The 14,768-nt window shown below is 43.2% G+C and overlaps 1 protein-coding gene across 1 annotated transcript in view; it reads left to right on the top strand.

Moving 5' to 3' along the window:
- The window catches only part of MYO9B (myosin IXB), a 1,188,949-nt gene that overhangs the window by 52,796 nt on the left and 1,121,385 nt on the right, over nt 1-14,768 (top strand). The window contains exon 4 of the mRNA XM_044054768.1: nt 10,124-10,224. Within this exon, the coding sequence (XP_043910703.1) occupies nt 10,124-10,224 (101 nt within the window). The remainder of the gene's footprint in view (nt 1-10,123; nt 10,225-14,768) is intronic.

Here is a 14,768-nt window from a genome sequence, read left to right as displayed (position 1 = left end):
AGCGCCTTCGAACCTTCTTCAAAAAGCCTCAACACAGACCCCTAGCTATACCTCCTGTGCTTGATGTTTTGGATGATTTATACTCTGACTCCAGTGTTACCCCTGATACTCTTCCTCCTGCTCCTGTCAAGCCTGACAGATACTATAGGGTTCCAGAAACCAATTCTCATTTATTTAGGGCCCATGCTGTTGATTTAGAAACAATTTCCCAGTGGCCTAAAGGGGTTTCAGCTACCACATCCAAAAATCCCTTGCCTTCCGACAGGGAAGCAAGGTCCTTAGAGAGATGGGGGAAGAAGGTCTACACCTCCACTACTTTATCTATGAGAGCTCTCAATTGTCTCTTTCACGTGTTTCAATATCAGGATTTCCTGTTAGATGATTTACAGCAAAGCTTGGCCTCTCCTGAACCTTTAGATAGGAAGTCTTTGCAGGAGGCTGTGCATAATTCTCAGCAAGTTAGCAATCATTTTTTGCAATGTGGATATGATGCATTGGAGGCTTCATGTAGGGCAGCTATGACAGGGGCGGTCATTCGTAGATATGCATGGCTAAAAGAACAACCTTTACCAGATCATGTTAAGGCAAAACTTCTTGATGCACCCTTGGAAAAGAACAAGCTTTTTGGTGCTAATGCTAAAGATGTGTTAAAGTCCATTGAGGAAAAAGCTAAGTCAGTACAGACAGTCAAAGATTTCCTCCAGGTTCAGCCCAGATTCAGCAGGAACTGGCCTTCTAAAACTGGTCCTTTCCTAATCCTGAAAGATTTCAAAGGGGTAAAACAGGCGTGCCGAGGAAGAGGGCAATACAGAGGATCCTACAGGGGACGACAATGGCAACCAGCAAACCAAAGAAGTGACACGGGTTTCTCCTGCCTCCCAGGGACAAGCTCAATGACTTTCCTCTACTTCCGCTGACCAAGGAGCAAACAGAAGCTCCTTTGGGCGGAAAGTTATCTCTGTTTTCAAGAAATTGGCACAAACTGACAAAAGACAAATGGATACTGGACATTATAGACCACGGTTACTGGTTCCACTTTCATACCTTGCCAAGAAAACAAGGCATGCCAAACCTTCCACAAAATCAGAGGGCAGAGGCTATCAAGCAAATTTCTCTGCTTGCTCAGATCAAAGCAATAGAAAAAGTTCCACAACAAGAACAAGGTCAGGGGTTTTATTCAAGACTGTTCCTTGTTCCAAGAAAAGAAACTCAATGGAGACCAATACTGGACTTGTCCGCTCTAAACACTTTTCTCATAGTACCAAAGTTCAAAATGCTGACTTTACAGCAACTCCTTCCCATGCTGGGCAAGGGGTCTTGGCTGATTACTCTGGACCTCAAGGAGGCATACCTGCATGTCCCTATCAGACACAGCTGCAGAAGATACTTCAGATTTCTTGCAGGGCCAGAGCATTATCAATTCTCAGCATTGCCATTTGGCTTATCTACTGCGCCCAGAGTATTCACGAAATGCCTGGCATCAGTAATTGCTCATTGCAGGTTCCAGGGGATTCAAATCTACCCGTACCTGGACGATTGCCTCATACAAGCGGACAACAAACTAACCTTGACAAAAAACTTGGATTATGTCATACACTTGCTACAGGCTGTGGGATACACATTCAACTTTCAAAAGTCAAGACTTCAGCTATTCCAGCAAATAACCTTCTTAGGAGCCAAACTAGACACAGCCTCTCAAATGGCTTACCTGACAGAAGACAAGCAAAAGAAGTTAACTCATTACTTCAAAAGTTTAGCAAAGCTCACTCAGATGACTGCAAGGAGTTTCCTACAGGCCCTGGGTTACATGGCATCCTGCATTCTCTTGGTCCCACCAGCAAGACTACACATGAGAAAGCTTCAATGGTACTTAAAAAGCTTATGGTCTCAACACAGCAACAACCTAGAAGCAATTATTCCACTCATTCCATGTCTACAAAAGGAATTTCTATGGTGGGCCACAGTAAGCCAGTTAAACACAGGCATGTCGTTCAAAAAACCTCAGATAACACAGACAATGACCACAGACGCCTCAGACCTTGGATGGGGGGTGCACATGTAGGGCAGATGTATTCAAGGGCAATGGTCCCCAAAGGAAACACATCTGCATATCAACCAGAAAGAAATGCTAGCAGTAATGCATGCCATCGAGGCCTTTAGACAACAACTTCAACAAGGCCACCTACTAATACGGACAGACAACACCACTGTGATGTGGTACATAAACAAGCAGGGGGGCACTCATTCTTACCCCCTTTGCAGACTGACAATGAATCTTTGGGAAAAAATCACTGGGTCTAAACATACAGCTACAATCCCAGTTTGTTCCAGGCAAAGACAATGTTCTGGCGGACAGTCTAAGCAGGAATTTTCTGGACCCCCACGAATGGAGGCTACATCCAGACATCTTTATACGACTCACCTCGGCATGGGACAGGCCGGACGTGGACCTATTTGCCTCCCACATCAATCATCACTTACAAAAGTTCTGCTCAAGGACATATCATCCACAAGCATGGAAAGTAGATGCCCTCTTATTCAACTGGAACTCCCTAATAATTTATGCATTTCCACCCCTGCCACTGATGACCACAGTGTTATTAAAGATCAAGGCAGAGCAACCGAAGGGGATCCTAATAGCTCCAGACTGGCCAAGACAACACTGGTACCCACTACTACGGAGCATATGTCACAACAAAACGTGGGCCCTTCCACAATGGCCTCAACACAACTTCAGGACTATTCATCCCAACATCCAGATTCTACAGCTAACAGCTTGGGAAATCCCATAAATAACCACAATTTACCTCTCTCCAAGGAAGTTCAGCGGATACTAACAGAAGCCCGCAGACCATCCACCAGAAAGGCTTACTCAGCCAAATGGAAGAGATTCAGCATTTGGAATACCAACAAGGGTCATGATGCATCACTTTTGAGCATCCCTCTCATTCTGGAATACTTGGCAGATATGTTACATAACGGACTCTCATACTCTTCCATAAAAATACATGCTTCAGCTATCTCAGCCAGATACAACACTGATCCACCTGTGTTTTCACATCCTTTGCTAAGGCAATTTCTTAGAGGAATCAAGAATATAAAACCCCCAAGAAAGGCACCAGTACCAGCTTGGGACCTCAATTTTGCCCTAGAAAAATTGACTTTACCTCCCTTCGAGCCAGCAGCTTCTGTGGAGTTACAATTTCTTTCCTAGAAGACAGCTTTCCTGCTGGCCATAACCTCAGCAAGAAGGGTTTCGGAATTACAGGCCTTAATGGCAATACCACCGTTCATAACTTTTCACAGAGACAGGGTCTCTCTACGAACCAACCCTACTTTTCTGCCAAAAGTGGTATCCAGGGTTTCTTTAAATCAAGCAATTCACCTGCCTACTTTCTTTCCCAATCCTGAGAACAAAGGGGAAAGACTGTTGCATACCTTGGACATACACAGACAACTTCGCTACTACCTAGACAGAACCAAGACCAGTAGGAAGTCTGATCAGCTTTTTGTAGCTTATGCCCCTGGAATACAAGGAAAAGCAATTTCCAAACAGACAATTTCAAAATGGATTGGACATTGCATCAGATTCTGTTATTCCTTCCATGGAAAGAGTGTGCCAGCCAATGTCAGACCACACTCCACCAGAGCTACAGCCACCTCTACAGCCTTTTTAAGAGGGGTGCCTACAAAAGACGTTCTAGAAGCTGCCACATGGAGCTCCATGCATACATTTTCCAAACACTACAACCTCCCTTTATATTCCAGATCAGAGCAGGTTTTGCTTCGGCAGTCCTGCAGGGATTGATAGCTACACCATCCTTTTCCTAGAGCATACCACCTCCCCCAGCTAAGCTATGGTATTCAACCCATATGTTATGACTGCAGTTGCATTCTTGAAGGACATAGTACAGTTTTGTACCTACCATAAATGTAGATGTCCGATAGATATGAAACTGCAGTCGGGTTTTCCCTCCCTCCTTCCCCTCTATGCCTTGGGTCCACTCCTCTCCCTGTTATCCTTAGCTGGGGATATCTGTTATGGTGTATCTGTTTATTGCTTATTTATTGTCTGGAAACCTATTTTTGTCTTCCAATTTGATTACAGCCTTCATTGGAGGGCACCTGGCATCTGGGGCAAGAAACACTGAAGAAGATGGTGTCGGCTGATGCTTATATACTCCAGCCGCTCTGACATCGGAGAGAAATGCGACATCAGCCGACGTCGGACCCAGACTTTGGAATCCGGCCGACCGAGGGCTGCCTGAGGCAGGACAACCCATATGTTATGACTGCAGTTGCATATCTATCGGACATCTACATTTATGGTAGGCACAAAACTGTACTTTTTCAGAGTCTAGTCTGACCCCTGACTCCTTACCTCCAGCACCTGTTAAGCCTGACTGATACTAAAGGGTTCCTGACTCTCAAATTCCTTTTCAAAAACCCTGCTGCAGACCCAGAAACCATTTCACAGGGTCCTAAAGGGGTTAGGGCTTCTGCTGCAAAAAACCCTACCCCCTCAGACAGAGACTCAAGGGCACTGGATAGATGGGGGAAAAAAGGTTTACACATCTGCTACCTTGGCTATAAGGGCCTTAAACTGTCAGTGTATATGCTTAAATAGCAGCATGTCATGGCATTACTTAAACAGAAAATGTTGTTAAACTCTGTGATGAAAACAAAGAAAAGCAGGATTTATTGCATACAGCTGAACAACTTTGCAATGTGGTTTTGATTCTCTGGAGGCCTCCTGCAGGGCCACAGACTAGTCACGGGTTCTGTAATTAGGATGCATGCTTGGTTAAAGGAACAAAATCTGCCTGATCATGTCAAAGTTAAATTATTAGATGCACCTTTACAGCATGATTCTTTGTTTGGTGTTAAGGCAGAAGAGGTGTTAAAGAAAATGGAGGACAAAGCTAAATCTATGCAAACTGTCAGATTTTTTACAAGTACAGCCACCAAGGTTTAGTAGACACTGGCCTACAAAGAATTGTTCCTTTCCTGTGTCAGACAGACCTCAAAGGGGCAGATCCAGATGCCCAAAAGGCAGAACCCAGGCGCAAGGTTCATACAGGCCAAAGCAATGGGGTGCTTCTACCTCCAAAAGTGGAGAAGACAAATCTCAACCTTACAGGAAACAGTCCCAATGACTTTCCCTTGCCTGCTCCAAGCACTTATTTCCTGGCAGCACCCTTAGGGGGAAAATTAGCACTTTTTTCTCAAAATTAGCACATTATAACCCAGGACAAGTGGGTTCTAAATATCGTGTCACAAGGCTACAAGTTCCATTTCCATACCCTGCCAAAGGCAAACGGCTGGCCAGATCTGCCAAAAAATCAATGGGCAGAGGCACAAAAACAAGTCTCATCCCTCGTGGACATGAGGGCCATTCAACAAGTGTCAGAGCAAGAGCGGGGACAAGGATTTTACTCAAGACTGTTCTTGGTACCTAGAAAGGACAAGGCCTGGAGGCCAATACTGGACCTATCTATTCTGAACACATTCCTGGATATACCAAAATTCCAAATGTTGACTTTGCAGCAGCTTCTGCCCATGCTGGGCAAGAACGCTTGGCTTATAACTTTAGACCTAAAAGAGGCATACCTGCATGTCCCAATCAGACAAATATGCAGAAGATACCTCAGATTCAAGGCTAGCTTCTCTGCACTGCCCTTTGGCTTATCTAACTGTGCCCAGGGTCTTTACAAAGTGCCTGGCACCAGTAATTGCATTCTGCAGACAGAGGAATACAGATATATCCTTACTTGGACGATTGTCTAATTCAAGCAGAGAACAAGCGCATTCTTCTACAACATCTGGCGTTTGTGAAAAAACTTCTAACATGCCTAGGGTACACAGTCAGCGAAAAGAAATCAAAGCTTAGTACCCTCTCAAGAGATAATATTCCTGGGTGCAAGCTTAAATACAACTGCCCAGATGGCTTATCTCACTCCAGACAAACAAAGGCAACTGACTATCTATTTCACATTGTTAGCAACAAAGGCCCAGTTATCTGCTAGAAACATTCTGCAGGCTTTGGGCTTCATGACATCCTGCATCCTACTAATTCCATATGCAAGACTACATCGAGGAAACTTCAATGGTACCTAAAAAGTGTTTGGACTCAACATTGTCACAGCCATGAAACTATAATTATTCTCATTCTCTGCCTGCAACAGGAGTTTCGATGGTGGGCAAAGGCTTGTCACCAAAACAAGGGACAGCCATTCACATTACCCCCAGCCAGGCAGACACTAACAACGGATGCATCAGATTATGCCAGGGGGGGCCCACATGGCAGGAAGATGCATTCAGGGCACATGGACCTCAAACCAAATGCATCTACATATCAATAAAAAAGAGATGCTAGCTGTACAAAATGCCCTGACAGCCTCAAGGACGTACTTCATCCAGGACAACTACTGATAAAGACAGACAACGCCACAGTCATTTGGTATATAAACAAGCAGGGGCCACACATTCTTACCCCCTTTGCGGACTAGCCATGACTTTGTGGGACACAGCATTGACTTACCAAGTACATCTGCAGGCACAATTCCTGCCAGGAAGGAAAAATACTCTGGCAGACGAACTAAGCAGAAACCTCATGGATCCCCACAAGTGGCAGCTGAATCCACAAGTCTTCAGCATGATTACAAGGAAATGGGGATGCACGGACATAGATCTATTTGCCTCCCCTCACAACTACCAACTAAGAAGATTCTGCACAGGGATTTATCACAGACAAGCATGGAAAGTGGACACCCTATCCTTCAGCTGGAAAAAACCTATCAGTATATGCCTTTCCACCTCTGCCTCTCCTCCCCAAGGTATTCCTAAAAATCAGACAGGAGAAGCCAAAGATGATACTGATTGCCCCAGACTGACCCCGCCAACACTGGTACCCAATATTAAGGAGCTTGTCTCAATGCCCAGCTTGGACCTTACCTCAAGTACCTCATCTACTGTCCCAGCAAAACAATCAGATCCTGCACAGCCAACTCAGGACTTTAAACCTGGCAGCATGGCGGATAATGTAGTCATACAAAACACACCTCTCAGCAAAGCTGTGATGGATGTCATTTTGGAAGCCAGAAGGCCTAGTACTAGAAAATCTTATGCTGGAAAATAGGATAGATTCTGTGCTTGGAACCAGGCACAAGGAACAGATACAGCTGTGCCAAATATTCCTCAGATTTTACAATACTTAACTGAGATGCTGGACAAAGGCCTGTCTTTCTCATCTATTAAAATTCATGCCTCTGCCATTTCGGCTCATTACAATGCAGAGCCACCAATAGTTTCTCATCTCTTATTAAAACAGTACCTCAGAGGAGCCAAAAATTTAAGGCCTCCAAGGAGATCACCAATGCCTGCATGGGGACGTCAACTGTGTCTTGGAAAAACTCACCCTGCCTCCTTTTGAGCCAGCTGCTACTGCTGATATAAAGTTTTTATCTTGTAAAACAGCTCTGCTCCTAGCAATAACTTTTGCAAGGCGAGTTTCAGAGGTGCAAGCACTCATGGCTGTGGAACCTTTTATCATTTTTTATCCGGACAGGGTCTCCATGAGGACAAACCCAACATTTATCCCTAAAGTGGTGTCCAGTGTAGCTCTTAACCAAACCATTCATCTGCCAACTTTTTTATCCAAATCCACAGAACAAGGGGGAAAGGATTCCGCATTCTTTGGACGTACACAGACAGCTTAGATTCTACTTGGACAGAACCAAAGTTTTCAGAAAGAAGGATCAATTACTAGTGGCATATGCTGCAGGATCACAAGGAAAGGCTATCTCAAATCAGACTATTTCAAAGTGAATAGGCCACTGTATTCATTTCTGCTACTTATTCCATGGCAAGCCAGTGCCTAAGGGCATTAGGCCACATTCCACCAGTGCTGCAGCCACTTCAGCAGCCTTTCTCAGGGGAGTACCAACCAAGGACATTTTAGAGGCAGCTACTTGGAGTTCAGTGCACACCTTTACAAAGCACTATCATCTGCCACTCCACTCTAAATCCAGGGAAGGCTTTGCCACTGCAGTTCTGCGGGTCTCATAGCCGCTCATAATGCTGTTTAGCTCCAGCCTCCCAACCATAGCTTTGGGACTCCACTCAAATGTAATGACTGCAACAGTGAAATACGAAGAACGTAGTACAGTTGTGTACACTTATCATAAATGTAGATGTTAGAGTGTATTCACTGTTGCAGTCCAGGTTACCCACCCACCATCCCCCTTTTCTTCTGATGGAACCTATCTCCTTTTCTCTGATTTATACAACCTATGTGGTGTATTTGCTTGCAGATGAAGGTAAAGTTTTGGTGCATGTCATTTTTATATATAGATATAAATTTTGGCTAGCCTTTTAGGGGGCACCTGACATCTGGGGCAAGAAAAACTAAAGAAAATGGCATCTGCTCCTTCTTTTATACCCCTGACGACCTGACGTCAGGGAAGAGGGGCGACAGCAGCCAACGCAGGACCCAAGACTTTGGAATTCAGGCCGACTGAGGGCAACCTGCCAGCAGGATTACCCAAATGTAATGACAGCAACAGTGAATACACTCTAACATCTACATTTATGGTAAGTGTGCACAACTGTACTTTCCCACACTTTTGCTGTAGGTAGTTTATTTTTTATTTATTATTTTACATTTGTTTACCGAGTTAGTCTGACTGGATACATGTCCATTTTCAGAGGAGGCCTGGGAGAAAAGCTCCAAAAAACACATTCAACAAACTTAACATTTTTACAATTTAAAACACAAAATAAACACAAGTAAGATTTTGCACAAACAAATTATTACATTTTTACTTAGATGGAAAATTCTAGACATTCTTTAGAATGATAGGGTATTGAATGCCAAGTAGGCTGACCTGGTGGTAGATCCAAGGAGATTATAGGATGTATAAGTTAAGAAGCAAAGTGTAGGCAGATTTCCTCCATGTGCACACGAATGATGGTTTGAGTTGGTCTGGATTAGGGCAAGGACATAGCCATCGTTTTTTAAAGAACTGAGTCAGACTTTCCTTGAACGGAGGTAGAGAGAGTTCAGATGTAAGATTAGCAGGAAGAGAATTCCAGGTTTTGTCAACAGAGTTAGCAAATAGAGATTTACTGGCTGTGTTGTTGGATTTGAGAGTTTGAACTAGTAGTCTTTCAGATGAACAAAGTGCACTAAGGTTAATGTAGGGGGTGATGAGGATGTTCTTCATCTCACATTGCTGCAGTCCTTACTTGAGAATTCCAGGTTTTGTCAACAGAGTTAGCAAATAGAGATTTACTGGCTGTGTTGTTGGATTTGAGAGTTTGAACTAGTAGTCTTTCAGATGAACAAAGTGCACTAAGGTTACTGTAGGGGGTGATGAGGTTTTTAAGCACGGGTGTATTATCTGGTTGGTAGATGATCTTGTGTGCAACTATTAGTTGGTTAACCTGAAGTAGGTTAAGCAGTTCAAGCCATCCTAGTAGATTTACATTATGACAGTGATGAGTCTTGCAGGCTGCATCGGTAGCAAATCTAGCAATGTAATTGTAGCTGCTAGACAGTTTATTAAGGTCAGTTTTGCTGAGGTTTGTAAATAGAGGGGAAGCACAGAGGAGGGTGGAGAGTAGATATGTATGAGCAATTACAGTTCTGGCTAATGGTGTTAGGAAGGGCTTGATCCTATATAGTGAGCCAAGTTTTTTATTAACTGTTTTAATAGTTTTATTGATATGCAGATCAAACTTAAGGTTATTATCTGTTATAACTCCTAAGAGTTTGGTTGAGGAATCTGTTAGTAGGAAGAATTTTAGGAGACCATCAACACAGAAGTTTGACCCCTAACTGTTTATATGAACTAAATAAAAAAAAAAATGTACTTGTTCTGTGGAACTTGTGTGTGTGAGTCCCTGGGTGGTGGACTTGGTAGGGGAGGTGGGTAAATGTGTGGCAAAGCAGTTGTAGCATGTAGCAAACAAACCTTGATCAGGCGAATATGTAACAAGTTAGTGTTCTCAAAAAAAAAAAAAAACCCTCCTTGTTTGCAGGGGAAGCATACAAAGATTAGTTTTTCATTGGTACCTGTTATACTGTAAATCACTAAATGACTTTTATTTTTACAATTCCTAGCCAAATTTTGCCATTGATGACGGAGAAGATCTCAGACATGACTTTGAAAGACTGAAACAGGCTATGGAAATGGTTGGTTTCCTTCCATCTACCAAAAAGCAGTAAGTTTTTTTCCCCACTTCTCTGTTAGACTAAACAGTGCTAAAATATCAGCTGGCCAGACACCAGCGATGCTTAGTTAATATGAACATACATACATACTAGTGGAAGATGTCTGTTGGACCATTAAATTTGCTTGTATGATACAGCTAACCCAAATTAGCTTTCCTTTTCTGTAGATAATAAAGAAACTTGTTTTTCTTACTGTAAATTGCAGTAAAGTAGTAAAATGTTTAACTGAAGAAAAAGAAACAAGATTGTAAACCTGATCATGTGTGCCAGCAGATTTGTTTCATGTTGGTCTTTTGTATGAGAAGGTTGCTGCAGGTTTGGTAAAATCAAACTTGTCCTCCTAACTGGAAAGTGAAGTTAAATGTAATGAATGTAATGTGGTATGTTTGTTATTATCACAGCATGTTAGTGGCAGATGGGTGTTTGATACCATGTTTTCAACTGTCACCTTCAGTGCAGCGCTTTTGCATTGACAAATTATAATGGTCCGTTTTCTTTTAAACACTTTTATTAAATTATAATTTGCAAAGTAGGCAAACATACATTAACAGAAACAAACCATGTTTACATTTTTCTGTTTACATATATCATATATTTTTTCTTTCCTTGTAACTATCGTCAGTCCAGTATCATATAAATTGCTGCCTCCCCATAAACCTCACTCCTGAACATTATTATGCATGTATTGTTCCCACAATTTCCTTTTATTTCTGTTTAATTTTCTCCTTCACTTTTTTTAAAGATCTATCCTCCACTTCTTTATCTCTTTTATAATCAATGGTTCAAATTTGATTTCCATTTTCTAGTAACTGCTTTTTTGACACCCAACAGAATTAAAATTAATAAGGCCTTAGTATGTCTAGGTAATTGACATCATATGCTCCAGCTCAGTCATTTGTTTAGTTATAGATGTTTGTTCACCCAGTCTTTCTAGTACTCTGTAGGGACTTATTAAAATCTGCCAAGTCATTATGCTCCAAAAATGTATGTTCCCAGGTATCCTTTTTGTCCCCATCACATCTCCAACGTTAGCCTTCTACCTGAGGAAAAATTCATTGAAGTCTTCTAGGGGTATATAAACATAGGATCTTTGCAAACACATCCAAGCAAAGATCCTAAACCTTCTGGACTTTGTTGCATACCTAGGATGCATATGTTCACCGTGTGTGCTCTTGTAAATTGCTTTCCTACTCTCTCTTCCCAATATTTTCTATCATGCAGCATTTTATATTCCTACTATTTATCCTTTAACAGTAGTTCCTTTTCTAGGTTCAACTAAAAACTCTACCAGAGCAGGTCACTTAAGATTCCCATATCCATTTTTCTTTGCACATACTCTGATGCCCTAGTACGGAAAGTAGACCAAACATCATATTGGCCTCATCTCTCTCTCTATTACATTTTCCTGTATAGTTATTAGCTGCCAATACTTGCCACCTTTCTCCAGTAAATTCCATCCCTCTCCCACCAATTTTTCTGTATCCCTAATTACAGTCATCCTTGTTGGCAAATTCTACTTCCGGTTACTGGCTTATTATTTAGAATTCTTTCTGCTACTTTGTGTAATATTCTGTATGGTTATTATTCTCCTTAAGGCTCTGCTTCTAAAATCCCACTGTCTTTATTTCTTGGAACCCCCCCCACCTGCTTCATTATAGTCATCCTCCCTTTCTAATTTGAATTATAACCATCTACATTTATGAGGCTTAACTGTGTAGCTCTAAAGTATCCCTTGAAATCAGATAGTCTTAAGCCACCTTGATGTTCTTCGCGTTTCACTTTTGCAGTTATCACCTGTTGGTTATCCCTGCTGTGGTAGCCCTCGGCCGGCCCAAATACCAGTGTCAGTGTTTTTCTGCGTCAGCTTGTGGCTGACATCAGGTAGTCAGTGCTATAAAGGAAGGCAACCGACACCATTACATCAGTCTTTCTTGCCGTGGAGCCTGTAGCAGAAACAGCAAGTGTGCTGGACGGTCGCTACCAGAGTTTGAATTACCGCTGAAAACGTCTAAAGCTAAGTACCCCGTTAGGGATCCTTTTTCCTTGCATGAACAGATGTCTGAAAAAGTTAATTGTCTCGCCTGTGGAAAGCAAATACCACACCGAGACTTCCATTCATACTGCATCACTTGTTTAGGCCCAGACCATGACGTCCCCCATTGCTGGTTCTGTGCCCTCTTTAACACAAGAACCATTCGTTGTAGAGCTCTTTTTGTAGCCAGGTATTTGTCTTCTGTCTTCGCATTTCAAAGTGGTGTCAGTCAGCCAACAAACCGTAGACATTCTGAAAAAAAGGTAAGGATAAAGATAGAGACAGACGACACAAGGCTAAGCCTTCCGACGACTCTACCGCCAAGCAGGTTGTCTGGAATTTATTGAGGCACCTTCGCAGCCCCTGATACCTGATTTGTTACCTTCGCAGACCTCTACTGAGACCGTTTCGGTGTCCGGTATGCCGCAGAAATCTTCATCTTTTGAGCTTTTGGTTGTGTCTGCCTTGGTTGGGTCTGCAGCCGCAATGCAGGCACTGGCTTCTAAGGAGGTTTTTCATAGTACCGAATCTAGACAAAAAACAATGTCCTCTCCCTTAGACTACCATTTCTCTCTGACTGATGGGTACTCTTAGACCGAGAAGCAAGGCCACTCTGAGGAAAAATACCTGTAGCCACCATTTTACCCCTGCTCCACCACCCCAAGTTGAAATGCTTAAAGTGGCAGAGGATCTTATCACCCTTATCAGGGGTAGTTGGGCTGCACCTTTTAAAAGGAAAAGGGACCCTTTCCATGAAATGCTGACAACAGGATTCTGAATAGTCTGATTTTTCAGAGTTGGAAGAGGAACAACCTCTTACTGCTTATGAGGATTCAGATGCTGAGGAATTCATCCCTTCTGCCTTCCCACTAGAAGACCTTTCTTTTGGGGAAAACCTTCATACCCTGAGGGAACATTTCCACTGGGAATCCCAAGACTTTCCCCTAAGAAAAGACATAGTTTCTAGACCTGCCCCAGCACACAGACCCTTTGCTATCCCCCCTAACTTAGAGGTGGTTGATGTTTTCCAGGAATCTAGCTTAAATCCTGACGCCCTCCCACCTGCTCCCAGAAAACCTGACTGGTATTGCAGTGTACCTGATTCTCACAAATACCTGTACAGAAATCCTGCTGCAGACCCTGAGGTCATTACACAGGGACCAAAAGGAGCTAAGGCATGTTCTGCAAAGAATCCTACTCCTGACAAGGACTACAGAGCTCTGGACAGATGGGGTAAAAAAGTGTACACCTCTGCAACCTTCGCTATCAGAGCACTCAATTGCCAGTTCCACGTGTTAAAATATCAACACCACCCTTTGGAACTATTAAAACAAAAGATTTCAACCTTTCCTGACTCTGCCAATTCTAAAGAGTTAGCAGATTTACTGCACTCTACTTGTCAAGTGGCTAAATGCTCTCTACACTGTGGAAATGACGCCCTAGAAGCCTGAAGCAGGGCAGCAGTGTGATGATCCATCATTAGGAGAACATGCATGGTTGAAGGAACAACCTCTCCCTGATCATGTCAAATCTAAATTACTTGATGCACCCTTAGATAAGGACCGCTTGTTTGGAGTAAAAGCAGAAGAGGTACTTAAAAAGATGGAAGACCAAGCAAAATCTATGCAAACAGTAAAATATTTCCTTCAGGTACAACCTTCTAGATTCAGCAGGAATTTTCCCTTAAACACTGGTGCTTTCCTGCACCTAGCAGACAGGGGCAAGGTAAGCCTTGCAGGGACAGACCACCCAGAATCCTATCCCAGGGACAGCAAAGAACCAAACAGTGGACAACTTCCACTCCAAAGGCAGGGAGATGTTCATCGTGTTAAACTGCTGCAGTCATTACACTTGGGTTATCCTGCCGTCAGGCGGTTCCCGAGTCGGCCTGAGTTCCAAAGTCTTGGTCCGGCGTCGGTTGCTGTCGCCTCCTCCCTGACGTCAGTGCGACAGGGATATATAAGATACAGCCAACGCCATTTTCTTCAGTCTTTCTTGCCGCGCGGTGCCCGAAGCAAAAGCAGTTCGCAAGTGCCGGTCGGCCGTCTCCTGAGATTTTCATTCCAAATCCAGAACCAAAGTCTTCTACAAAGCTAAGTACCCCCTTGGGGAAACTTTTTCTTGCCTTAGACCAATGTCAGTAAAAGTTAATAACTGTATTTCTTGTGGGAAGCAAATACCTCATAAGGATTTCTATTCCTATTATATCCCATGCTTAGGCCCAGACCACGACGTCCCTGGTTGTTGGTTTTGTGCTAGGTTTAACAAGCGCACTATTAAACGTCAGTTTGATTTTATTTTGCCCGACATTATTTTGGTAGAAAATTCAATTATACCATGCCGTCGGAACTTCCGACGACCGGAATACACAAAAAGCGCAAAGACAAGGATAGGCATCCGAGGCCCAAAACTGACGACAAAGCCTCTTCTAGGCTGGTCGCCGGTTCTCCGGTTTGCAGTGAGGCGCCTTCGCAGCCCCTGATGAATGCTTCTGTAGAACCA

Source organism: Protopterus annectens, chromosome 13.part0, assembly GCF_019279795.1.
Source record: "Protopterus annectens isolate FY-2018-M chromosome 13.part0, PAN1.0, whole genome shotgun sequence".
In the NCBI taxonomy this organism is placed as follows: domain Eukaryota; kingdom Metazoa; phylum Chordata; order Ceratodontiformes; family Protopteridae; genus Protopterus; species Protopterus annectens.
The sequence above is the reverse complement of the archived record's forward strand: the minus strand, read 5'-3'. Positions and strand labels throughout refer to the sequence as shown.